Below are 27879 nucleotides of genomic sequence, written 5' to 3'. Positions count from 1 at the left end.
ATTGAACATGTGGTGGACACTCGTCTGAGCTTCGTATACAACAGTGGGCAGGTAATCACATGGCTTTGTAAAAACGGTTGCATGACATGATTAAAGCATAGACAAGGCATAGTCAATCCTCTTCTTATAATAACAGAGCAAAATTTATAAAAAATTACAACGAAGGATTGTTCGAATGGTGGATAAAGTACCCCGAATAACTTCTAAACAAATTCAGCTGATCTGCAGACACAGGGTTCAAGAGTGTCAGCTCGCACTATCCATCGCCATCTGAATGAAAAGGGACGCTATAGTAAGAGACCCATGAAAATTGCTGACGAAAAAGGATAGAAAAAGCAATACTGGAGTTTGCCAAAAACTATATGTACTGGGGACAGATGAGACGAAAGTAGAATTATTTGCATAATGGCACTGTTCACAGAAAAAGAAATGAGGCCTTTAAAGAAAAGACACAATTCCTACAGTCAAAAATGGTGGAGGTGCAAAAATGTTTTGGGGTTGCTTTGCTGCTTCTTGCACTGGATCCCTTGACTGTTTGAACAGTATCATGATATCTGATGATTACCAAAGAATTTTGGGGCGCAACATAGTGGCAAGTGTCAGAAAGCTGCATCTCCACCAGAGGTCATGGGTCTTCCAGCAGGACAATGACCCGAAACACACCCCAAAAAGCACTCAGAAATGGTCACAAAAAAAGCGCTGGAAAGACCTGAAATAGCCAGCAATGAGTCCAGATTTGAGTCCTGTGGAGAGACCTAAAAACAGCAGTTGGGAAAAGGCATCCTTCAAATATGACCTGGAGCAAAAGAAGAGTGGTCCAAAAATTAAACTAATTTATGGTACACATATACACATATATATATATGTGTATATTCACACACACACACATACACACACACACAAGTGTGTATACACACACATATATATTTACACATACACGTGCGTATATATTTCTCAAAATAAGTTACTTACGAGAGGCTCCTTGTTTTTAACCAGTCTTATGATTTTCACTGAATCTTCATCATCTTCAATGTCTTTAGGCAATGGAGGTAGTTCAGGTTCATAATTCTTCTGGGCAATTGTGTCATGGGCCACCAGAATGCTCTAGAAAAAGGAAAAAGTAGAAGTAAAGAAACAGAAGACATATTATGTTATTCAGAGTTCAGTCTACAGTTAGTTTATTTTTGCACGGAAGAGAAAAGGCACAGGCTGCTGCATTGTAAATTGTGATCTCTCTCTCATGTGATTGGTGATTTACTTAGAAGCATTCAGAGCATTCAGCTTTCAGTACTTAACTATAAATAGGTTAATTGTCATTTGAATGATTAAATCAGGCAATCAGCACCTACTGCAAGTAGAAGTGTGGAGGGAAACTTTGGTCACTATAGCAATGATTTCCAAGGCAAAGTGGTTAAAACTCAAAATGATGTTCTGCCCTGTTTAGTGGCAGACTCAAAGTAATTTAGTTTTCAGCTCCCTCAGATATTTCACATCTTCATTAGCAAAAATGAAAGAGAGACAGGACACAGTAAAGAATGGTATAATTGATATATAAATTTTTAGAATTATTTAACAACTGTGTGTTTGCACTGAGATGCAGCTGGATGTGTGTTGCTTTTTTTAATTGTTGAGAATATGAGAGAAAATTAAAAAAACATCTTCCACTCCATCTGCTCGACAAAAGTTGTGAGAGAGAAAGAAACAGTAGAATATGGTGAGAAGTAACGTCTTTTATGACACAGGAGCATGCTGCAGTGCAGAATTCAAGATGTTCCTAACTGGGAGCAGATGAGAAAAGGAGGCAGTTCTGTGGCTGGGATTAACAGAGAAACAAAGTAACTAATATACACACAAATACTTTTTCTTAGTGCTTATTTCTCCTATTTTATTTTTTCTAGACTGTAACCTTGATGAATGATTCCAGTTCATTTTCATTACAACTCCAAATTGGTTTGTAAAGGCCAACGCTGCATTTATTAAATTCCTGGTTACATAATTCAGTTGATAACGAAGTAATTCCTCAGGAAACGTTGATTCCTAAAGAACATTCCACAAAATATATTCACAGAAAGCAGTAAGAAAGCACGTACCTCCACAGCTACACACTCAACTTTCACTACTACCTTGTTGCGCTGCCCCGCTAAGACCAATAGCTGTACCTTGTAGCTCCAATAGCAGTAAACAAAACATAATTTCCCTGACAACTGACTAAGCAAACTTTAAAGGCAGTTATGTGATTTCATTGATTACATTTTTGGTACACTGATACATACACTTCTTAATTCACCCAACCTTTCAAGACACGTTGGCCATAGAAAAAACTAAGCAGAACAAACACAGAGAAAACTACCAATGGCTCATACAGATTAATCCCAGTTGGTGCAGGCCAGCTGCATAGCAGCATCAGTGCGTGTGTGATTTTGTGTGAATGAGCAATGCAAGTACAGACAATTTACCATCATAGTTAGACTAAGGTTTACTGCTGCAAAGTTCCATGTTTCCATGTTGGTGCAAATTATCTTTATCTCTATCTTTACCTTATCTTTTTTATAATTTTTCTTGTCTTCTCCTGTCCAAACTTCACTCAGATACCATTATCCCGTCTTTCTTAGTTGGTTCTTTTCCACATTTACTTTTTATGTAATTTTGTCACAATCTTCCCAGCATCAGTTTTTTCATTTCTCAGAACAGGCCTATCAGAGTGTTTCTGGCCTTTAATTGCACTGTACATAAATACACACTTTGTGTTGTATTTTATGTCTGTGGATCCTGTCAATATGGCGTTAAATATTTTCTTGGAATGCTTGAAACTATTTCGGATGGTGCCTGTAGAATTAAACTAAATAGAAATGAGATCCTAAACCTGTGCTTTATAAAACGTATAAATGGTTTTCATAGCACTATATAGACATTAATAGGTGCTTTCCAATTGCAGATTCCCCAAAACTTTGCTGAAATCACTAATGTTACAAATATTCTGAGCAAACAGATGAACATGCATGGCTAAATGCTATGCATGCATGCATAGTAAAATATTTAAAGTGAATTAATGGAGCAAAATTTTTCAAATTTTCCGGCTACCATCTATTTTTGTCTTTCATTTATTAAATCAATTTAAATTTGACATAATGAATTATTAAATTCCCAGAGTGGGTCAGCCTAGCCTCCATCAGCCTGTCAGCAGGGTGAAGATGGTGCTAAAGAAACAGAACTATAGTTTTTTGTTGATGCTTAAGAGCATTAGCCCCAAGAATAGATTAGAATAGTGCTGAATCTGTAAATCAGATAATTACTGACAATTACTGAACTGAAATATACTCATTAACATGACTGTGATCAGGGCAATACAGTGGTGGCGTGATTAGCACTGGCACCTCACAGCTAGAGAACCCCTGGCCAGCTGCAGCATTTCTTGCATGTCCTTCCCGTGCTTATCAATCAGAGAATGAGTAACCAAGTTTCCAATTGGCTTTCTTCAGTTGTGCATGTGCATAACAAAAGGCTGCAGACAGGAACAGCTAAATGAAAGAAGAGATTAATAATATCTCGATGCTGCCTTATTTTTTAAAACAAACTCCAACAGAAACTTTAACTAACACAAAATTATAGTGTCCCATAGAAATCTAAATAAGTCACTTTCCCTTTCTGATTTTTTAAATTCCGAAAGTTCCTGTTGTGGATCAGCTAAATGTGTCTTTCTGTTTTTTCCTCTTGTTCCCCCATGCTGTGACGCATGCACACACACACTAAGAAAATCCCCATCCCCAGCAGAACAGTGATGGTCCTAAGCCTGGTAGAAATTGGGGAGGTTTGCGCCAGGAAAGAAATTGTGCCAAACATGTGGACCAGTGATATGCTCTAGTGACCCTGAACTTAAAGGACAAAAAGGACAAAAAATGCCCATGAATATGCTGGCTAACATACAATTAAAAGGCAGTGGATCTCTATTAGTGCACCCGAATTATGGTGGGCTGGATATACTGTGCTGTGTTCTGTATACTTCCCTGTGGCCTAATTGTTTAGGCCTAATGGATTCATTTAAAAATAAGGTATGTCAGTTTATTTTGTAGGTGTCTGCATACAACTGACAAGATCAGTGGACATAGTAGAAAATATTTATCTGAATCTTGCGACTTCATATTTGCTTACAACAAGTTATTCAGGTTGCTTAAAGGCAAAGCTTCACAGTGTTTGTGCAATGACATCACTGGCATCATACAATATTTTGATGAAGTCAACAACATAACCTAACTTGTTTACCTAGCTTGTTTACATCTGCTCACTATAAAATAACAGAGATTGTAATTAAAAGCAATCACACTCACCTTTATTTGGGGTTCTGTCAGTAGTATGAGAAGCTCTTCTATTTCTCTACTGGCTGATTTCCCCTCCAGTTCCTCAGACAGCTAAAGAGAAGAGACAGCTTTTTCACATAAACACATAATGTGACAGGACAGTTTTCTCAATTTTCAGAAATTTACTAATAACTCTGAACTAAAATACCTGGCTAATGTTGTAGTCCTGCTATTTTCCATTGCAGGTCTCAAGCATTTATGACTTTTTTGTATTTTTAATATTAACCATTTTTTCATTTCACAAAGACAAAATCATTGTGGGTAAACCTAGTGTATTACTGATTCTAATTTCACCTGTGCTGTACTTAAACATAGTGGTTAAATTGTATTCTTTATTTGTTATATGGGTAACCGTGAGAAGGTCTGCCTTGTGTCACAAATGACAGGAGTTATTGACACAATATTCAGTGTTTGGGATCATTCAGGAAGCAGAAGTTTTTTCAAAGCAGAGTCTTTTACACTTTTATACACTGTATGCTTACTGTATTAAACTAACGTAACCCCCTAAATTTTGGCTAAACCAAACAATTGTATATTCAGTGGCACTGGCTGTGCTTGTAATGACTGGCTTCTCTTTGAAAACAGAGCCCATCAGACAGAAATATCCTAGATAAACAACCCTGGAAACAATCTAATAGAACTTCTCTGAGCAGACTGATTGAGCATGACTGAATTTATGATGAATGTCTGGTAACTGAAAGAAGTGACTGAGCTTTAAAGCCCAGGCCATGCTCCACTGTCTACAGTCTGATTTATGGATGGTCCCGCTGGATGTGAATTGTGGAAAGAAGCAGTAAGCCATTTCACACAAATGCCCTGCTTAAACTGAACTGGTATAAGTGATTTATGCTCACTACACACAGTTCACAGACCGGGGGAAGATGCATAACATTTTCTAGATTTAATACTAAAACTGTGTGTATGCACAGAATCAGAAAACAACTTTTTTAAGATTTGTATCACCATGGAAACAAGGGTATGTACAGGAGCCTTTTCTAGCTATTTCAGTTGATTTAGCGATTTCTAAATCAACTGAAAATAGGGCAGAATGTGGTGTCCCTCAGCTGTTCTACTGATATTCATGACAATGGGTGACCTACAGGCCTTCCGTTGCCATTTCTTAACAGACATGTCAAAACACACTATGCAAAATGTATACAAGGCGCATGGCATAATGCATGTTTTTGAGAAAGCGTATACTGAGCAATGGAGAACTGCCCTGCGGCTACAAGCCAAATGGAGTTGGAAACTGGGCCTGTATGATGCAGAGAGAGTTGGACAGAGAGAGAGAGAGAGCTACAACCAGGTTTAACATTGGTGTTGCTTTTATCAAGATGGAGTGCATTAAAAAAATAAAGGAGTGAAACTCAATGCAGATGTGGTGTTCTTCCTTCTAGAGCCATAATTGTTTAAAGCTAAATTAGCTAACTACTGTAGCATGATCATCATTCTACCATTTAACGCATTAATTAGGCTTTATTCAAAAGTATGTGACGTGTGTGTTTTGGGTGTTATTAGCAGTAACCAGAGTGGCTTGATGGGCCATTGTAGATTTTGTTTTTTTGGTAAACCTTTCAGGCATAATCCAGTCCATTCCTTATGTTCAAGTGCTTTTCTCAATTTGTTTTGTGTTGTGGTTTGTTTTTTTTGCAGCACAATTCTCAATTTGGTTGTATTGTGGCTTTTTGCACCAGATTTCTCAATTTGGTTGTGTTGTGGCGTTTTGCTGCACATTTCTTAATGCCGTGATGTGTTGTCAAATTTTTACATTTGCTTGTGTTTTGTCTACTTGCATGCGTTTTCTCAAATTTGCAGTGCTATGAGCGCTCTTGCCCATCGTAGCTACAAATTCTGATGGGTAAATAACTGCACAAATTCCTTATAAATTTTGCCAGATTGAGACATAATTGATCCACTTTCTGCTCTAGTTATACAAAATTGACTGTACTATGTAAACTACTGGAGTTTGGAGAAGTTGCTTTTTTTCATGTCATTTTCAGAGGAAAAAATATTTCTAAAAGAAGTGTTGTACATCTAGAAGAGACTACACTGGATGCATCAGAGGTAAAATTATTGCAGGAGGGGCATGTAATGCTATGGTAACAAATACAGTGGCTTGCAAAATGATGAACCATTTAGTGCTAAGAAAATATATGCACATTAAGGCAATTATATGCAAATCTCCTCAGTAAAGAAAATAAACAAATCACAAATAAACCAAATGCCAATGTCTTAAACCGTTCTGCAACAGCCTACAATAAACACCAATCAGGGATAACATTATGACCACCTGTGCAATTTAATGGAATGCAATGTTTTGGCCCCCTCATTTTAAATATGGTGATGAACCACCTCTTCTTATAATCCACTACAGTGTGACTCTACAACCCACTTTGACCTCTATAATAAACACATAGTTAAATTATCACCTTTCTCAGAGTTTCAACCTAAAAACTGGGAAATTATAACCTTCTAAAAGTAGAATTTATGGCAGAGCCACTTTATTGATCGAACTGTACTGTCACTGTTTCCCACCTAGTGCTGTGCCTTGTACTTGAGAACTGTGTTGTTGTCTGTATGTGAGAATGTTCGTACTACTCTATTGTTTGCCGCCTCTGATGTAGTGACCATAAGTGAACTTTAGGTCTGAAAGGTGCTTTTAAACATTGCATCAGATATCAAACATTGCTCAGTCTTTAAGTTTGACTGTGCTGCTTTGAATGTTTTATCAAATTTACTATAAAATCAAACTTTGGCTTCCCACATTCTCACACCACGCTGCATGCTTACTCGTATTTAAAGGAGAGTTATATGTCATTAGAGGTAATGAATTGCAATTCATTAATGGCCCGGCAACTAAAGTGCTCAAGGCAGTTCTCATTGTTGCAATACAGATACCTTGTACTTTATTAGCATAGTGCATAAATGGCTCTGGGATAAAAATGGTTTTAACCTGTATGTTAAAACTAATGGTCCTGCAACACCTGCCTGAACGCAGCAGTTCAAACTGAAGATTTTTAGGGTGAGGAGAGTCTTTCATGATGTTGAAGGCTTTTCTGACACGGTAAGAGCTATAAATATCCTTGAAGAAAAGGGTAGGCAGCCAATATTTTTATGGGCAGAAGAAATTACCCTTTAGAGCACTTGTCTGCTGCAAGGCAAGTGGTAAACAACACAGACACGCAGTAATTCATTATGTTCTCAATATGGCAGAGATAGAAGGACACAAGAAGTTTTCCTTAGCAGGTACAGTCGCTGCTGTCCCTTCTTTACCAGTGTGGTTTTTGTGTTCCATGAGAGGTCATTGTCTATATAAATAAGTAAAATATATTTATATAGCACCTTTCACAAATAAAGTCACATAGTGCTTTAAAAATGTAAAAAACTGAAAATAATAGATAATAAAACTTCAAACGTAAATTAAAACACAACTACAACAAAGATGCAACCATAAGAACCCATTCAGCTAAAAGCTCATCTGAAAAAGAGTGTTTTCATTTGCTTTTAAAAGAATCGCAAGAATCAGCCACACGCAGAGACGGGCGCCCCGGGGCGTGTTCCACGGTCTGGGAGCCACACATTGAAAAGAAAGGTCCTTCCATGTTTTATGATTGGTTTTAGGGACCACAAGCAGATTTTCACCTGATGACCTCAATAGAGAAGAGAAGCTCTAGAGAAGTCATCAGGGGTCAACAGGTCAGAAATGTACTCAGGAGCATTAAATGGTAAATGGTCTGCACTTATATAGCGCTTTTCTACCTATTGGCACTCAAAGCGCTTTAAACTGCTTCTCATTCATTCATTCACACTCACAATAAAACGCACACTCATACCAGTGTGATGTGGGTTCTTCTACTGGTTCCTGTTAAAATGCTCGCTACTGAGTTCTGAACAGTCTGAAGGCGATTTATAACATGTTTGTTAAGACAAGTGAAGAGTGAATACAATAGTCAAAACAAGATGAGATAAAAGCATGTATGATCATCCCAAAATCCATATTGGACAACATATTTCACATTTTAGAAATATTCCGTACAGCGCAAAAACTGTTTTTGACCATTTGTCCTGAATGTTGAGCTAGGGACATAGATTGATCAAATACAACACAGAGGTTCCTGAGGGTTGCCTGAACAGAGGACCCTAAGGAACCATGTTGCCTGATCTGCTGAATTTTCTTATCCAGGGCAACAATCAACTTTGTCTTTTTTTAAATTTAGTTGAAGGTAGTTATTACACAATCACTCCTTAATACAAAACAAGCATTCCAACAAGCTAGGACACAAGTGAAACTCAGACTCTCTGAAAGAACAATATAACTGAAGCATAAATGTCCAGCATATAAGAGACCCACATAAATCTCTGAATTATCTTAGCAAGAGGTGTCACATATAATAAAAGAATTTAGAATTTGAATTTGAATAGAATTTAGTAAAAATGTATTGTCAACTGTATCAAACGCTGAAGTTAGGTCCAGAAAAACCAACACTGTGTACTGGCCTGAGTTCGCTGCCATCAAAATGTCACTTGACACTTTTAAAAGAGCTGTCTCTGTCCAATTTTGCTGAAACCTGATTGAAACTTGTCCAATATTTGATGATGATGCAGATAAGTGGAATGTTGTTGGGCTACCACTTTTCTAATATTTTGGACATTAATTTAGATATACAGACCTGTAGTTTATAGGTTCAGAAGGATCCAGGTTGGGCTTTTTAAGAATGGAGTTCACTACAGCTTGTTTAAAAAGGAGGGGACCTTGCCAGTAGAAAGAGACAAGTTTATCATATTTACCAGACAGGGACCAAGTGAATCAGCAGTGTTGTAACAGTAAAGTGGTTGGAATGATGTCAACAGGGCTAGAAGGTTTCATGTCCTGGAGGCTGACAGGAGAAAAACAGGACCAAGTGTGGAGAGGAGAACCTCTATTATAGGTATGCGAGGAAGGAGAAATACGGTTTCTAATGTCCTGCACTTTACTGACAAAGTAATTTTAAAATCTGTCAAAGTCAAATGAATAGTTTACAGAAGTGGAGCTGAGGGCAAGACAATATATGTTTTAATGGAATCAAACAGGACTTCAGTATTTTTCTTATTTGCAGATATAAGCTTGGTGAAATAATCTGATCTGGCCTGTTTAATCATGAGATGTGATCAGCTCCTTAAGGGTGTAATGTGTGTAACTTTAAGTTTAGAGGTTTAACACAAATGCTCTACTTTACGACAATTTCTTCTAAGACTAAAGATTCAATTCAACTTTATTTATATAGCACCAATTTACAACAAAGTCACTCAAGACACTTGACATAATAAAGTCCAGACTACACAAGTATGTAGAGGCAACCCAACAAATCCCCCTTGAGCAAGCCCTAGGCAGCATTGGAGAGGGAAAACTCCCTTTAAGGGAAGAAACCTACAGCAGAACAAGGCTCAGGTTGGGCAGCCATCTGCCTTGACCGGTTGGGGTGAGTGGAAAGTGAAGGGAGAAAGGAAAAGAGCAACAAAAAGCAACAACAAAACATTATACAGGTTGGTGGGACACAAAATTAATAGCATACAGTGGTGACAAATGTATAGAGAAAAAGAGGAGGGGAGCTCATTGCACTTGCGGAAGTCCCCCAAAACTCTAAACCTATAGCATCTTAAGTACGAGCTAGTTTAGGTTGACTGAGCAGTTTTAACTATAAGCTTTATCAAAGAGGAAGGTTTTAAGCCTAGTCTTAAAAGTACAGATGGTGTCTGTCCCCCGAATCTGGATTGGAAGCTGTTTCCAAAGAAGAGGGGATTGATAGCTAAAGGCTCTGCCTCCCATTCTACTTTTGCAAACTCTGGGAACTACAAGTAGGCCTGTATTCTGGGATCGAATTGGTCTAATCGGCTTGATGTCCCTTGATGTCCTACAATGTATTCAGACAAAACTGAAATTATTCTCTTTGGGCCTAAAAAGATGAGAAATATGTCATCTAAAGTAACTATATTTCTCATCTTTTTAGGCCCAAAGAGAATAATTTCAGTTTTGTCTGAATATATTGTAGGACATCAAGGGCTTTATGTCTTTTAGGCATGCTTGAAGTTTGACTAATTGGTTAGTCACTTCTGGTTTCACAGATAAATAGAGCTGGGTATCATCTGCATAGCAGTGGAAGTTTATGGAATGTTTCATAATAATTTTGCCTAAAGGCGACATATACAGACTGAATAGTATTGGTCCTAACACAGATCCCTGTGCAACTCCATAACTAAGTTTTGGGCAGAAAGAAGATCCATCATTAACATGAACAAGTTGGAATCTGTCTAACAGATAAGATTTAAACCAATGCAGGTGGTGTCAAATGCTGCACTAAAGTCTAGTAAGACAAGTATGGACACAAGTCCATTATCTGAAGCCAAGATAAGATCATTTGTGACTTTTACCAATGCTGTTTCTGTACTATGATGAACTCTAAATCCTGACTTAAAAGTCTTCATACAAATTATTCCTGTACAGGTGGTCACATAATTGTTTTGCAACTACTTTTTCAAGGATTTTAGAAATAAACGAGAGATTTGATATTGGTCTATAGTTGGCTAAATCACCTGGATCAAGACAAGGTTTTTTAAGTAGTGGTTTGATTACAGCAACTTTTCGTACATAGCCAGTTTCTAAATATAGGTTGATCAAATCTAATATGAACATGTCTATTAATGGTAGAACATCTTTTAGCAATTTGCTTGGAACAGGGTCTAAAAGTTGAACTTAGCTCAGTGAGATCTGTGGGTGAAAGCAGTCTAAGAGGGATTGGGGCTTTATTGAGGATTCTAGAGCTGTTGTACATGAAGATCTATCTGTAATATTTGTAGGGAGGATCTGGTGAATTTTTTCCCTAATGGCTACAATTTTATTAGTAAAGAAAGTCATGAAGTCATTGCTGCTCAGAGTTAAGGGAATGGTAGGCTCAACAGAACTATGGCTTTTAGTCAGCCTGGTTACAGTGCTGAACAGAAACCAGGGGTTGTTCTTGTTTTTCTCTATTAGTGCCTAATAATATGCTGTTCTGGCATCATGAAGAGCTTTTTTGTACATTTTTAAACTGTTTTTCCAGGCTAGCCGTGATTCTTCTAAATTAGTGGAACACCACTTCCTTTCTAACTTTCGTGAGGCCTGCTTTAAGCTGTGCATTTGTGAATTGTACCATGGAGGTCGGCTCCTCTGATTCACTGCCTTCTTTTTCAGAAGAGCAACACTATCTAGTATCATACGCAGTGAGGCTGCAGATTCGTCAACTAGATAATCAACTTATACAGGAGTAAGATGGCTACTCACCATAGTATTGACACATGGTGGTGAAAAAGATGAAGAAATAACTTCTTCAAGTTTGTTCACAGCATTTTCAGATAAACATCTGCTGTAGTGGAAATTCCACTAACTGCTGTATAGTCCGTTATTGTAAATTCAAATATTATTAGAAAATGGTCAGACAGAAGAGAATTATGAGGAAATACTATTAAATTATCAGTTAATTTTTTTACTTTGTTCTTTTTCTAAATGTTTGATGGTCTCTTGCAACACTTGTACAGAGTGTACAATGTGGAAACTACGGAAGTGACGTATCATAGTCCTTAGATTACAGCTCAAAAGATGCTTTCATTTACCCAAGGACATTGTTTTTGAGGAGAAGTAAGACTATGTTTAAGTGGTGCCACATTGTTTAAAACAGACAAACAATGATTCTTAAATGACTGAACTCAGCATCAGTACACTAATTAAAAAAACTGGGACCAAATAAACAACAAAACTTATCATCAGCAGCTTGATTTTGAATACGTCGTTGAGTGATCACTTTAGATGGTGGAGACTCCCTATAAAAGGTCAAATAAAAGAAAATACAAAACACTCACTTGAATATCGTCGAGAGATATTTGATCCACAGACAGGCCCAAACTTAAACCCAAGTCCAATGTATGGCCCTTTGTGTGACTGGGACCGGAGACATGCTGTGTGAAGTTCAAGGACTCTGTCAAAGATATTAATTTTAAAGCTGTGTTGCAGGAAGTCTCATCAATGTGGATGTTAAAATCACCCACTATCAACACAGACTCCAATTTGATAATATATGATAAAAACTCTGCAAACTCATCTAAAAACACCCGCGCAAAACCTGGAGGTCTTTAGATAAAAACATAATAAAAAGACTTTGTAGTGTCAACTTTAGCCATTTGGTGTTCAAACGACCTGAAGGAGTCCTGACTGGCAGAAAAAACAGTCACGGTGTACAATGGCAAGTTCTCCTCCCCGACCTGTTTTTTGGGCTTTACCAAACACGAAGCAGTGCGGGGATTCATTCATATTAATATATTCCGACTAACGCTACCAGGTCACGGTCAGGCACATGAAGTTTAAACATGAAACCCACTCTCATGGGCCTGGTGTCTGGGACTGTCAAGTTGGAAAAGCTCGGCTGTAGTGGAAATCGTAGAGAGGTGGTGCAGTTGTAGCCACATCATGTCCCGAGGCGTTGACTGAAACCTGCTGTAGGCACTGCTCTACCTGTTACGGTCAGGTCCCACAAGGCATAAACAGAGCTGTCCACTGCCCTTAGACAACAGAAGTTAAGTCTCGGAGCACTCAAAGACAGGCAGGGAAAACAGTTTGAACCTGTTCCACCATAAGCTCTTTGATGTGAAACAACGTGTGCCGATCACACTTAACAGCAGCCGACACACAATTGTTAGCTGGCAGGGCTAATACAGCAACATATAACACAAGAAAAATCACAAATGGTAGAGAAAGCAGAGAAGGAGCGACAGCAAAGCCGAACACAGGTGCCATCTTGCTCCGGAAGCATATGTATGCCAAATAACTGGAAGTTGAAACCCCCTTCATGCAATCGCTGTTGATGTAAATAGAATGAAGTCCAGATTTGATTCTTCTAAAGTCAATGACCAGTTCAGTCTTTTCAGTTTTGAGGACCAGGTAGCTGGAAATGATAAGATAGCTGGAAATGATACAAAATATATCATTCTTAGGCATTGTAGAAGCAATCTTACTCGAATCTGACGGTCCAGCAAATACTTCACTCCGGAGATTGTTGTATGACGAACATTGAACATTTATTGTATTTGCTTCTCAACTTCTACCTTGTTGCGGTCCCCACTACCTCTGTGGGGTTCCTCTGGTCCAGTTACCGTGACACGTCTGCTCTCTTCAGTAGCTGAGCTGAACTGCGGTCTCTGCATTGTTCCCATGAACACTGGACAACAATCTTAAAAGGTAAACTACAAAGGCAACCATCAAAGGTAAATGACTATGCACAAAAAACAAAACAAATCATGTAATAATCTACAAACATCATGACTATTCTTCTATGGTGTTCTCTCTTCCTTCTTCTGGTGCCAGAGGACACCGTAGGAGATCAGCCTGCATAGACCTAGGTTATGGGTCTATCTAACTTGTTGGTCCTTGTCTTGATACGAACCTGACCGACTAGACCTTACTCATCCTTTATTCTGTGGATGATCCTGCCAATCACCCAAGAGTTGTGAGGCGCTGACTCTTCAACAATCAACACAATGTCCCCAGAAAAATTGCGGTTTGCATGTGTCCATTTTTGCTGCCTTTGGAGCTCAGGTAGATGCTCTTTGGCTCAACGCTTCAAAAAGAGATCTGCCATATACTAGACTTGTCTCCATCTACGGTGGGCATAAATATAATCTTTCTGGAAAATTCCCAGAGGTATCGAAGGCTGGGTTTTTAAGAGAAGAAGGGGATCGTTTGAAGGGGTAGTTATTGGCCGACTATAATGGCTTCCACCTCACAGAGTAATGTCTGCAGACCCTCTTGATCCAAATGTTGATCTGTCAATGTAGCACCAAGTACCCCTTCTAACTGAGTGACCTTCTTGATGTCTCTTCGCTGATGTACTTTAGCACCGCCATACTATCAGTCCAATAGACAGAATCCTCCAGTGGTAATTCCAACTCCTTCCTTAGCAGTTTGTCCATACGAAATGCAAAGGTTGCTGCAGTAAGCTCCAAACGAGGGAAAGTAATGGCGTTTAGGGGGGCAACTCTTGCCTTTCCCAACACAAAGGCACTGTGAGCTTGGTTAGTTATGTTTCGCTGATCTAAGTATGTTACTGTCCCGTAGCCATCTTCGCTAGCATCTGCAATATTATGCAGTCGAGCAGACACTGTATGACAAAAGCCCTTTGGTTTGAAAAATCTCTCAATTTTGATATTTGGGCACAGTCTCATCCCATCCAAATCTCATTCTACAAAGCTCCTGCATTATTTTCCTAGCATATAAATTCACAGGTGCAAGCATTCGCAATGGATCAAACACTGAGCTCAGAACGGATAAAAATCCCTCTTCTGGTGGGGGGGGGGTTACTTTGTATAATGACCCTGAACTTGAATTGATCTGACTGAATGCACCATTGCACACCCAATATCCTTTCCACTGAAGTGCATGCTGGAATGGCTGCTAACACCATTTGATTGTTGCTGATCCATTTATTTAACCTAAAGCAACCCATCTGGCATACAGTCTCTTTAACTGTGGTAAAGAGACTCAGCCTTTTCAACACTCACAACGGATTTTAGGCACCTCTATCCTGTATTCTGCCATCGGCTGACTAACTTCACCACAAGAATCTGAGTAGGTCAGCGTATTCTAACGAGACCTTCAACTGTTGGAACATAACCTCCACATCCGCCACTATTGCCACAGGCTCTTCACGAAAACTAGTCAGAACACAAATTATTGTGCTAGTAAGATCTGGTCCTTGAAGGAGCTGCTCATTCCACAAGGTTCCCTGATAAGACGCACCACAGTCAAACAGCACACGAAGCTTAAGCTTTTTAGGATGGTACACCCCATGATGAGGAATATACCAAACCTTTCCATCACTCCGGCTGAGGTCCTTATCAGGCTGTAGCACAATTGTTTGTCATTTTAACGTCCAAATCCTTCAATGGGAGATTAACACAGTAGTGTCCGTTTACCAGTTTACCAAACCATCATAGTTCCGACTGCATAAGGCCCATTGTTGATGCGAGGAATAACTTACTCTGGTTCCATTACCTTGGCAACATTAGTTCCAATCAACAGTCCTATGTCTGCACTAATAAGGTATTTGCACTCCTTTAAGATGTGGCCACTTATCTACATCTTCTTGTCGTGGTATGTTATAGTTGCTCACTGGAATGCCCTTTTGTGAAAACACCTCATTTAGCTCTATGAAGTTATTTGATTCCAGGTGGCTTACTTCTAACTCTGACACCATGTGACTGGTTGCAATTTGTTTTCCCCTAAGGTTGTAAGGAGAAGGTTAACCTTTTTCCCATGCAGACAGCGCCTACTCATATGTCCTGGTTTCAGACATCTGAAGCATAAGCCTTTGCTCTAGAGAAACTCTATCTTATCCTTGTAAGAAGAATTCTGTAGTTCTGTAGTTTTTTACAGTGTTCAAAAGTATATTCCTCATGGCAAAAAAGACATGACTTAGGTGAGGCTTTGATGGTATTGGAAGACAGGTGAGACTTAGATGCTATTGGAAGACTTACGTGAGGCTATGATGGTACTAGAAGGGCCTGTTTTACTAAAGCCAGGCTCTACGCTCACATTCTTTTGAGTAGTCACTTGCTTTACAGTAGTGGTAAAGCGCTTTTTATAACCACCTACGTTCCCTAACTTGGTACCTGAAGGACTCTTAAGCATTCCTTAGGTTTGTTCGCTACTTCCCCCCGAAAAAAAGGGTGCATTACGACAAGGGCTTCTGTGTTTACAAAGTCCACTAGGTCCTTAAACGTAGCCCTACACTTTTGTCTCTCAGGAATAAAATAAGCCACCTTCCTCCACTCCTCTCTCAACTTACATGGAAGCTTGTAAACAATCACCCGCATACTACATGCGGTATTAAGCTCCTTCATGCATTCTATATATACCATTGAATTTACAAAACTGGATAGTAAAAGAGTGAATGATTGGAGCGCATGATTAATTGCTTGCCAAGTTACAGTCTTATCTTTGCAGGCAACTGATGTCGTATTTTCATTCCCAAAATACTCCTTTAGAAGATCCCTGGCCCTTTGATATCCTTGGTTCGGTGCCATGTGAAAGCAGCTTCGCACCAGGTTTTCCACTTCTGTACCGCTCTAAAAGGTAGAGCTGATCACTGTCATCCCCCATTTTATTTTCCACCCTGTGTTAGAATGCTTTGATTAAGAATCTATAGTCTAGAGGTGGAGGTAGGAACCATTTGAGGAGCTTGAGCATAAAACCTGTGGTGCATATCTGGAATGGTAAAATCCTTCTTACACTGAGTATCCCTAAACGAAGCATGTTGACCCTTTGATACTGAAAACTGGTTCACATTGCTTGCTTGGAAATCGCAGTGGCGAGCCTCAGCCTTTACACTCCCACTGTATCCAACACCAAAACATCCCCTAACAGTTTCATTGCTTGCCAGGTACTTTATCCGTAGCATATGTTGTCTGTGTCTGACTAAGCGTGAAGTTGCACTTGCTGACGTTTGAAACACATGATGCGACTAGGGCTGCGTGTTTCCTTAAGATCTGGCTTCCAGCATTAGCAGCTGCAAGAGCAGCGTTCATTTCCGGTTCTTATTTCTTTGATCTAATTTTCGCTTCTTGCTGCTCCCTTTCTGCCCTAAGCCTAGCTTTTTCTGCCTTAAGCTTAGCTTCTTGCTGCTCTAGAGCGTGTCTTTGCCTTAATGCCTCCGCCTTCATTAATAAGATTAGCTCTTTCAAGTCAACCTCAAGGCATGCCTTTGAAGCTGAAGATGATGCAGAGCGAACAGAACTTGTTTTGGACTTCCTAGATCTCCTTGGGGACGCCACAGACACATTCTTCAGAATCTACACTTTGCCTTATGTGCTTCCTCAAGATGCTGATGTGTCCAATGGACAGCATTATCATCAAATGATCTAAGTGAACTTGCCATCAGCTCGAAACAGCCTTGCTGATCAGTATTCATATCCTCCTTGGACTTAAGCCTATAAAATGTTTCTTTGATTGAGATATTTGTATCACAAAACTCACCAAACAGTTTGTTGAACTCTGTCAACAGTTTGGTTCTGCCAGCTCCACGCAGCAGTCCTGCTCCATTAAACTGGTTTCACCAGCTGGTCCAACTTGACCCTTCTTGTGTCTATCAGATTTTGCAAAGCTTTCTCCATGGCCTTGAGACTCGTCGTTTTTCCACATTAGCTGATCAATTTCTCCTTCCATTACGGCTGAGTAGTGTTTAGCCTGTGTAGAGCTAGTTTCTTACTAATGTAGAGGCGATCTTACTTGAATCTGATGGTCCAGCAAATACTTCACTCTGGAGATCGTTGAAAGACAAACTTTGAACATTTATTGTATTTGCTTCTTAACTTAGCCGATGACGGCCCAATTGTACATACCAGTTTAGGTACAACAATCTCACAAACACGTTCACAAAGTTTCATTAAACAAGCATCTCAAAGCATGCCTAAACTCACAGGACTCGGTAAGAAACTGTGTGCCTCCACAGGTACACACAGAAACTTTCACTTCTACCTTGTTGCGGTCTCCACTACCTTGTAGTAAGTTCCTCTGTTCCAGTTACCATGTCATGTCTGCTCCTTTTAGAAACTGGGCTGAACAGCATCTCTAATAATAAACCCTTGCCATGTATTGTTCCCTTGACCACTAGACAACAAAGTTAAGGGTAAATTACAAAGGCAACCATCAAAGGCAACTATCAAAGCATCACTACACACAAAAATAACACCACACACAATGCAGTACAGTATGCAATACACAATACACAACATAAACAAAACAGAGGAAACCCTGGTTGGCTCATACAGGCATTTTTACTACCTAGTTGCATTTTAATATGTTCAACACTTTATAAGGGTTACATTTATTTTGTAACCCTTTTAATTTAATTCCTATATTCAGATACTCTGGATTACAAATTGCCTTTGTAGTTTATCTCATCTCAGCCAGAAATGGATTAGTCTGTCTTTGCAAATTTGAGTTTTCATTTTCTAGACATCTGGTCGAAGAGAAGGGACAAGGGTAGAATAGGCACAGTGTGAGTTCAGGAGAACTCACTCCTGAATAAGAGATGAAAGAGGACATACATTGTCATGGTTTCTAAACATTATCAAGAAGCGTTTTGAGAGAATGTTCGTGTTACAGATATGCCACTTGTAATTTAAAGCTTTCACTTTTTAAGCAACTTTGACAAGAAATATTTTATGCAAATTCTACAAAACTGGATGTGTAACCATAAGTAATTCTATATTACAAAGGACATAATAGTGGTTATAATTTATGGCCAACCTAGAACTTTTACCAATATTTGTCACTCTTTACCAAACATCTACACGTCTGTTATCAGTTTCTCCAATAACAAACTGAGATTTAGGAAAAAATGAAAGTAAAAGTAGAGAAAACAAGATGGTGCCAATAATTTCCCAGGGTTGTTTGACATTTCCATTTCTCTTCTTCCAAATACTGTATCACGCCTTCCAGTCTGTTGCTTCCGTCCTATATCTTCACAGACTCCCGATGCTTTTTCATCTGGGTTTATGTCATCAGCGTTATGTGTAATTGGTGAACTACACCTGTCGAATCTAGATGATTTTTTTACTTTGTTTTATTCTATTTGTTCAGATATTTTTGATACATTAGCCCCCGAGACGTTAAGTCTGCAAGCCCGCTGTGAACCTGTGCCTAAATGACACCACTCGTGCTCTGAGGAAACGTGCTTGGCAAGCGGAACGTAGTCTGAGAGACTGCTCAGATTACATATTCAGAAAGGAATATCAGGATGCGGTGAAATTAGCCAAGGCCAAGTTTTTAATCAAGAGGTACTAATGATCACATGCACAATCCCCGAGTTTTATTCAGAACAATCAACTCAGTTGTTCATCCTGCACTTCTTACTGCTGTTAATGATTCTGTGGATTGTTGCAATGAACTTCTGAATAATTTTGCTGGAAAAGTTGCGGCAATGAGAAGAGGTATTGATTGTAAGTCTTTTTCAGATGTCTCCTGTTCATCGGTGTCCGTTGATCATTTTATTCCTGTTTCTTTTAATATTTTACCTGTTGTAAAATCTCTGAAACCTACTAATAGCCCTTTGGATGTTATTCCTAGCAGGTTACTCAAAGAGGTCTTTAGAAGTGTTGATCCTATGTTACTTGTTTTTTTTTAATGAGTGTCTTAAGCTGGGGTTAGCCCCAGATGCTTTTAAACAGCTGTGGTTACCGTTTTTATCCAAAATCTTAGAGAAATTTCTTTTGAATCAGTAAGTTTTTTAAATTTTAATGGTATTTATGTAAAAATGTCTGGTTTTACATCTGGTGCAAGTACCAAAACTACCTTGGTGAGGGTGCACAAAAACAGTTTTTTTCCAATTGCGCTCTCTCGCCAAGGTAAAGCCTTTCATGCTTTTATTTCCTCAAGGCTTGACTACTACTATGTATTTTGGTGTTAACTACTTGATTCTTTAGTGGTTAAAGTTGATCCAGAATGGCACGGGACATAAGTGTGACCACATAACACCTGTGTTGTGTCCTCTTCATTCACTTCCTATGCACTTCAGGATCCAATTTAAGATACCATTACTCACTTTTAAAGCTCTTAATGGTCTGGCAGCTTCTTATTTCACTTGTTCAAGCAGGCATTTGATAGGTAATGAGTGATCTCAGACTGTTGTTTTTATTATTCTATTTTATTGTTTTATTTTTAATCTTTTATTGTTTTATGTTTTTTTTAGTGCTTAGGTCAATCCTTGATTGCGTTATATAAATAAAGGTTACATTACATTAGTGAATTACTACCATGTGTTTATCTTGTTAGCTTGAGTAGCTAATTTTATTTAGCTGCATCACAGAATTTCAACATCAGACGGAAATGGTACATTATTATTATTAATAATCATAGTAACACGTTTTACACGATCCTTTGAGACTGATTAAATTCACACAATTTCATTCTTCCACTGCAGTAAAGGCAGCATGGATGAGTTCAGAATCACTTCAAAATTTAAATCAAAATACCAATTGAGGGATTATTTTTTGAAAGAATGATGTTCATTGATCAAGCGACTGTCACACGCTTGGAGAATCTGCCATGGAGCATTAAAGCCATTATAATGTGCATGGTGAATTAACACCTTACTAATACATGTAAAAATGCTTTATCCTCAGTGGATGCAACTTACTTCATGGGCTAGAGCTGCAGCATTGTCCAGGATGGGGACAGGTTTGCTCTCCTCATAATGCTGCAGTCGTTCATGGATCTGAAAGACAGGTTGTGATTATCAGTAAGCAAAAAAATAAATAAATACATTTAAATTTTACATTTAGTCATTTAGCAGACGCTTTTATCCAAAGCGACTTACAAGTGAGGTAAATAAATATAACAACAACAAACAAACAAAAAAATTCTCAATTTCTCAAACTCAAAAACATAGACTTGTCCATAGCAATGCTTTCCTTGGCAAACACACAAATTTAAAAAATATAAAAAAAAATACAGACAAAAAAGCATTATCTACTCACACACACACACACATTCACCTTTCATCAAAATGACACAATCACACTTCCAGACGTGAAAAGTACATAACTTTTAGACTTCCTGTGCACTAGCTAAGAGACAGAACAAATAATCCAGTTTTCCACCATGGTTTCAATATGCCCTAGCGGCCTAGTGAATCCAAATCATCTCAACAGTCTGGGTAAATTGGCTAAACATTTCCTTATCAAACTCAGCACCGCAACTGCACAATGTTAACAGACAAAGCTTCATCTCTAAAGAATTACTATAATGGAAAGTAGGCCTGATATCCAAAACAGAGAGGGAGTAAGTTGCATGCAACCATACATGCAGTTAAATACACAATCACACAATAGTACTTCTGGCTACACACACAGACCCACAAAAAACTACAACCATCCTATATGTGATTTAAAAGCAGCTCTGCAGGAATGTTGAAAGCCTGTAGGCTTTTGTCAGGTTGCATCGACTATCCTCCCATTAGCTATTCTTGAGTCTGTCATCAGCCCAGCATGGTGAAGGGAAGCTAGTATGAGTCTGACTGATAGCAGGACCAAAAGCTAGGAGAACCAGCTGGATTTCCCAGTAAGCATTCCCATTTGATTGTGGAAAAGAAGGTCCTCTGACTGCAAGACAGTGACAGAGAAGCCATTTGGCCAGCTTAGTTTCTGCAGGGCCAAATCCACACGTGGGATCTTGCACATCCACAGTTATGCACAGATGGAACAATTTGTGACAGAGAATCATTGAGAAGGACAGTGTTACAAGAAAAACAATCAGTTTGCCATTACATTGAGAGCTAAGTACAATTAAAACATCTGTTTTCAGACTGGTAAATGTGATACAGTAGCAAGACTGAGCATATTGTAAATGCTCTGAGATTATAGAATCACAGAATAGGGTCTATTCCGTATCAAAATATTTCCACTGGAAAAGTTTAACAGTAGTTTTGGCCCATACTGCAGCTAAACGTTTTGGGGAAGCTTTTATTAGCAAACGAGATAATATCCACTAGAATTTCTGCATCACTGTTGTAGCCTTCATGAACCAGTCAGGTTGCAGTTTATATTCAAGTCTGTTGAGAATCCTTGAGCCCAAATGGATGCTTGTGCCAAATCTGAATAAATTCTCTTTAGGAAAAATCGAACTCCTAGGAATGGCACACAACACAAACACAATTCCTCTGACTACATTTGTCATCTGCACAGAGGCATGAAAAGAAAAGTTACATAGTTGGAAAAGTTGTTGCAAATAGCAAAGCAAGCAGACAGACTCAGTAAACTAATTGTGACTTGGCCTTTCTTTGCAGACCATTTACCATTTACTTTACCACACATGTAGAACAAATCTCTAGAGCAGCCTTCAGTTTGCAAGTGGCAATGAATTACAGATTTAAAGAGGGTTTAAAGTTTAAACAGATTTAAAGGTCTTATTTACGATATATACTTAATAACTAACATTTCTGCTACCAGAAGACATAAAACTGGCCAATTATAAGATGATACCTTCAGAGGGCTCTAAATGAAAGGATGGCAGTGGATTACAACTCTTCTCAAACTTACTGTGTCCTTTTCAGCGATGTGGTGTTGTTAACTACCTACGTCCTGTTTCCTTTGCTATGTAGCAGGTATATTTAAAGTGCAGAAAAAAAAATTGTTCACAGGGATACAGGGTCAAAAAAGAACTACAGGTTTCACTCACTAAACAAAGTAACTAAAAGCAAAACACTCCCAGCCTGATATCTGTATAAGATATCAGGCTGATAATAGAGAATACATCAACATATTACATTAAACAAATGACCCTGAATTGTTTATTGCAAGCAGAAAGATGACTTCTGTCACTGGCCTAAAGAATGTTTTAGGTGATCTATCTTTAGTAACTTTCAGCTCCAATTTATACACCTTCCCATTTTTGTTAGGGAATGAGATCCGAAAAAACAAACTCAAAAGAATGGTCAACTGTGACATACTGGATATGTCGCTAGCGCAAGAATTCATGTCCTATGAACCACGTTGTGTTGACTAACTTCGAGGCTAATACTTGAGCTTGATTTGAGCAGGATTTTTCTCAGTGGGGACAAAATGCCATTGCTTTGGACTGGTTGACTACAGAATCCTTTGTACATGGTTATGAACATATATACATAAAAATGGTGGGTTTTGCTGTATATCTACCCTAACACAGTCTAGCAATAAAAGCTAATAACATCTGGGGTGCAATTTACTTTGTCTGTGATAAGATCAGCCATCTCAACAGCTAGCATCACTACATATAACTCAAGACATGGAATAGTTGTTTCTGATGCTAGTTTGGTTTTTGCAAGAATGAAGCCAATATGGCATTTTCCTTCATTGCCAAATGTCTTCAAATATGCCTGGCCAATTGCCTGGGTGGAAGCATCTGAAAAGATGCATATTTCCTTCTATTGAGCCTTAGAAGGAAACACTTCCATGTAAGTGTAAGTTTTTCGGAGCCTGCAAAGAGTTTTTCCAAGCATTCAAACCCTTGAACTTGACCTCAGATATTGGAGAATCCTGATCCCCCTCCTTCCAATGTGAAGACCCACAGAAGCAGCACTGTATGTCCCTGTATGCTGCAAGTCCAAGTGGATCAAAAATACTATTTATAGTTAAAAGAACTCTCTACTTTGTAAATGGCTTGTTCTCACCTGAAAACTAAAGGTGTCTGTGGAAACTTCCCAACTTAAATCAAAGCTGCATTGTACTGGCAAGGCATCTCCTGTCAACTCAAGATCTTTAATCTCCTTCACAAGTTCCTCTGGTGGAAAGGCCTTCAGCACCTTAACACTATTGGACCTGGTATTGTGAAGCCTCAAATTTGACTCTGCTAGTTGTGCTTATATTCTTCGCAGAAGGTCTATTGCTTCTTCTTTAGTTGGTATTGACTTCAATCCATCATCTATATAGAAGTTTTGTTCAACAAAACCACATGTGTCTGATCTATACTCGAGCGCGCAATCCCAGACTGCAAGTCCATATATCGCCACAGGTAGAGAGGGGCTGTTTTTTCTGAATACATGGACTGTCAAGTAAAATTAAAGTATGTCCTCATTGGAGACAACGATACTAAAGAAATGTAAATAGCCACTTATATAGCGCTTTTATCCAAAGTGTTTTACAACTGTGATTCCCATTCACCCATTCCCCCACACACTCACACACCCATGGCGGTGGCTGCCATGCAAGGTGCTTACCTGACTAACCAGGAGCAACTTGGGGTTCAGTGTCTTTCCCAAGGACACTTTGACATATAGCTGGGAGCGGGGATCGAATTACTGAACCTGTGCTCAGTTGGTAACTGCCTTACCAACTGAGCAACAAATGCTACAAAAGAAATGTAGGATTGGATCTCTGCTTCCTAGGCTCAACCCTGAATTGTCATACTTTGGTTGTCTGATAAAACCAGCCATATTTCTGGATAAGAGTGCTGCACCATCTAAAGTACGGTCGATTCTTAATCAGCCTAGGTCTTCTTTTCCTTTCGGCTGTTCCCTTTTAGGGGTCGCCACAGCGAATCATGTGTCTCCATCTAACCCTCTCCTCTGTATCCTCTTCTTTCACACCAAACTAACTTCATGTCCTCACTCACTACATCCATAAATCTCCTCTTTGGTCTTCCTCTAGACCTCTTGCCTGGCAGCTCCAACTTCAGCATCCTTCTACCGATATAATCACAGTCTCTCCTCTGAACAATTCCGAACCACCTCAATCTGGCCTCTCTGACTTAATCAAAACATCAAACATTAGCTGTCCCTCTGATGTACTCATTCCTGATCCTGTCCATCCTCGTCACTCCCAAAGAGAACCTCAACATCTTAAACTCTGCTACCACCAGCTCTGCCTCCTGTCTTTTCTTCAGTGCCACTGTATCTAAGCTGAACAACATCACTGGTCTCACCACAGTCTTGAAAACTTTTCCTTTCATTCCACTGATCCTCTTTTATCACACAACACACCTGACACTTTTCTCCAACTGTTCCAACCTTCTTGCACTCGCCTCTTCACCTGTTTTCCACACTCTCTTTTGCTCTGAACCGTTGACTCTAAGTACTTAAAGTCCTGCACCTTCTTCACCTCTGCTCCCGGTAACCTCACTGTTCCACCTGGGTCCCTCTCATTGACACACATATATTCTGTCTTGCTGCGGCTAAGCTTCATTCCTTTGATTTCCAGAGGAGACCTGCATCTCTATAGATTTTCCTCCACCTGCTCCCTGCTCTCACTACAAATCACACTGTCGTTTGCAAACATCATAGTCTACGGAGATTCCTGTCTAACCTCATTTGTCAGCCTGTCCATCACCAGAGCAAACAAGAAGGGGCTCAGAGCCGATCCTTCACACAGAAAAAAAATGGTTCTTAAACGGTTCTTCAGAAGCCTGCATGGTTCTTTGAAAATCCATGCAGCTAAAGGCTGCATCTGAGTATTGCGTTGTCCCTTTTACTATGTCTACAATGTTGCCTATCCAGGTCCACTGAAAAATACTTTTTGGAAGTATTTGTTCTGAAGCTTGAAACTTTGACGACAACTGCACCAATAGCTGTGCAAAGAGTGGCAAATGCACTTAATGTGTCCTAGTCTCCTAGTGCCAGCAAATTGTAAGAAGAGCCTTGCATTGTCCTGAAATTGACTAATCTTGAACAATAATTCAAACATGAAAGTCTTGATACAGAAAAGCTGTGAGATATAATTAATTGATTGGTAAGTCCATCTTTAGATAATAATTCTGCAACTGTTTTAATTTTCATATTAAAGTTGATGTTTAAATTGGCATGCAAAATGAAATTTTATATTTTGCTGTTTCTTAAACTGTTTTGTTTAACAAAAGAAAATATTTGTGGAGGCCACATTAGATTCCAGGATGTATTTTTAAATAACCGAATGTTTTATTAACCACATTGTTAATTTATTTATTGTTAAAAGGTGCTAGATAGATTAACCTAAAATATAATTCTTGGTTGTTTTAGTACTAAATAAGTTTTATATTATATTCATGAGGTCTTACATTATTTGTATGTGGTACATTTAAAAAAGAAAAAAAAAAAATATATATATATATATATATATATATATATATATAAAAAAGGGTTTGCATATAAAAAAACAGTGCAAGCCAAAGTTGAAAATGTGTTCTGTCATGTTTTACTGTGAAATTATGAATTCCCTGTATATGACAGCTTGGACTGCTGTATAAATATGTTATGTGGAATATGTTAATAGCTGTGCTGAGGGTGGAAATTGTTTTATTGTTTCTGTGTATGCTAAGTATGGTCAGTAAACCTTTTACATCAATGTTCTTGTACTTATTTTACCTGACACATCAATTCATGATATATTTTATTTTGAAAGATTTCTTAAAATTGGTTCTTCAAAGAACCATTTTTAGAAAAGTTCTTTAAGCAACCATATAACGTTCCTTAAAGAACCATTTATGGTAGTTCTTTGAGGCACTTTTAGGGGTTCTTTGAAGAACCATCTTCTGAAAGGTTCTTAATGGCACCATTTATGGTGCCTCATAGAACTATTGTTGGATGGTTCTTTGAGGCACTTTTAAGGGTTCTTCAGTGAACCACTGATAAAAATGGTTCTTCAAAGAACCATTTTCTAAAAGGTTCTTTGTGGTACTAAAAATGGTTCTTCTATGGCATCAGTCTCAAGAACTATTTTTGGTTCCAGTTAGCACCTTTATTTTTCTGTGAGTTGATGCAGACCCACCTCCACCTTGAACTCCTCTGTCACACCTACAACACACCTCACCACGGTATTACAGCTCTCATACATGTCCTGCACCACTCTAACATACCTCTCTGCCACTCCAGACTTCCTCATACAATACCACAGCTCCTCTCTTGGCACCCTATCATATGCTTTCTCTGAATCTAAATTCTGCACATCTCCCTTGTTCTTAAAGATCTAATCAGCATAGGTGTTCCCCAAAAACGATTTCCAACTGTCTATATAGCCCATGTACCTTGCCAGACACCATCTAGACAGCCAGCATTTGAATGATGCTGCTGTGCATGTCATCACTGGTCAGATTTGGCTGGGGTCCATAGCAAACTACGGAGTCCGACATAGTTTTGGCAAAGTTACACACCGATTCAACATTAATCTTCGTGACCTCCTATTGGCATAATCAGGTGTGTATCATAATAAACTTAAGACATAAATAAAAGTTCACTCTGTATTTAAATTGTATAATTATTAATTCTATGAACATTCAGTTGTTTTTAAATAAGCAATCGGAAGTTGCGTGGAAGCTGAAAATCTTAGAAAATTGACAAAATTGTTGATAAAAGCAGATTGGAGAGTTGAGTTTTGACCAATCTTGGCTTTTGGAAAAAACATCTGTTGCTTTTTATTAGTTAGTTTTAGCTCCAACTTTCTGTAGACAGTCATTGATGAAACTGAAAATATTTCTATGCCATGATCCTTGATTTGGACTATATTTGTGTTTTGTTCCTTGGTCTCCTTGGCCCCCTAATCTTTGGTTTGGTTTTTCCTACGTTCACCTAGCCTGCCTACTCTCACCTGGAGTTCATTTTTTGTAATCAGGACATTCATTATTTACTCTGAGGTCACACTTCACTGCTGGCTGTTTTTTCTGTTCTACACCATGGTCTCCACAACTAATCTATCTTCACTTTTAGGCGACTTGGCACAGGAGGGTAGAGCGGTTGTCCACCAATCTCGCAGTTGTTGGTTCAATCCCCGGCTCCTCCGATCACATGTCGAATTTTCCAGGAGCAAGACACGGAACCCCAACTTCTCTCGATGAGATCGGCCAGCTGCATAGATGCTCCCCCATCGGTGTATGTGTGTTTGAGTGTGAATGCGAATAGGTGAATAAAAAGCACTGTAAAGCGCTTTGAGTGCCAATAGGTAGAAAAGCGCTATATAAGTGAAGACCATTTAAGTGCAGACCATTTACTTTGGGCTCATGCTTCAAACTCCTCTTGCTTCA

At 38.8% G+C, this 27879-nt stretch overlaps 1 protein-coding gene across 4 annotated transcripts in view; it reads right to left on the bottom strand.

Annotated features, from left to right (window-relative positions):
- Window positions 1–27879, bottom strand: part of mpp7a (MAGUK p55 scaffold protein 7a) — a 135572-nt gene that overhangs the window by 69464 nt on the left and 38229 nt on the right. For all 4 annotated transcript variants that reach the window (XM_067485904.1, XM_067485905.1, XM_067485903.1 and 1 more), the window contains 3 exons: window positions 20555–20632; window positions 4326–4406; window positions 973–1104 (listed from right to left, as the gene is read on the bottom strand). In XM_067485904.1, the coding sequence (XP_067342005.1) occupies window positions 973–1104; window positions 4326–4406; window positions 20555–20632 (291 nt within the window). The remainder of the gene's footprint in view (window positions 1–972; window positions 1105–4325; window positions 4407–20554; window positions 20633–27879) is intronic.

This window comes from Channa argus, chromosome 19 (assembly GCF_033026475.1).
Source record: "Channa argus isolate prfri chromosome 19, Channa argus male v1.0, whole genome shotgun sequence".
Taxonomy (NCBI): domain Eukaryota; kingdom Metazoa; phylum Chordata; class Actinopteri; order Anabantiformes; family Channidae; genus Channa; species Channa argus.
This window is presented reverse-complemented; position numbering and strand designations above follow the sequence as displayed.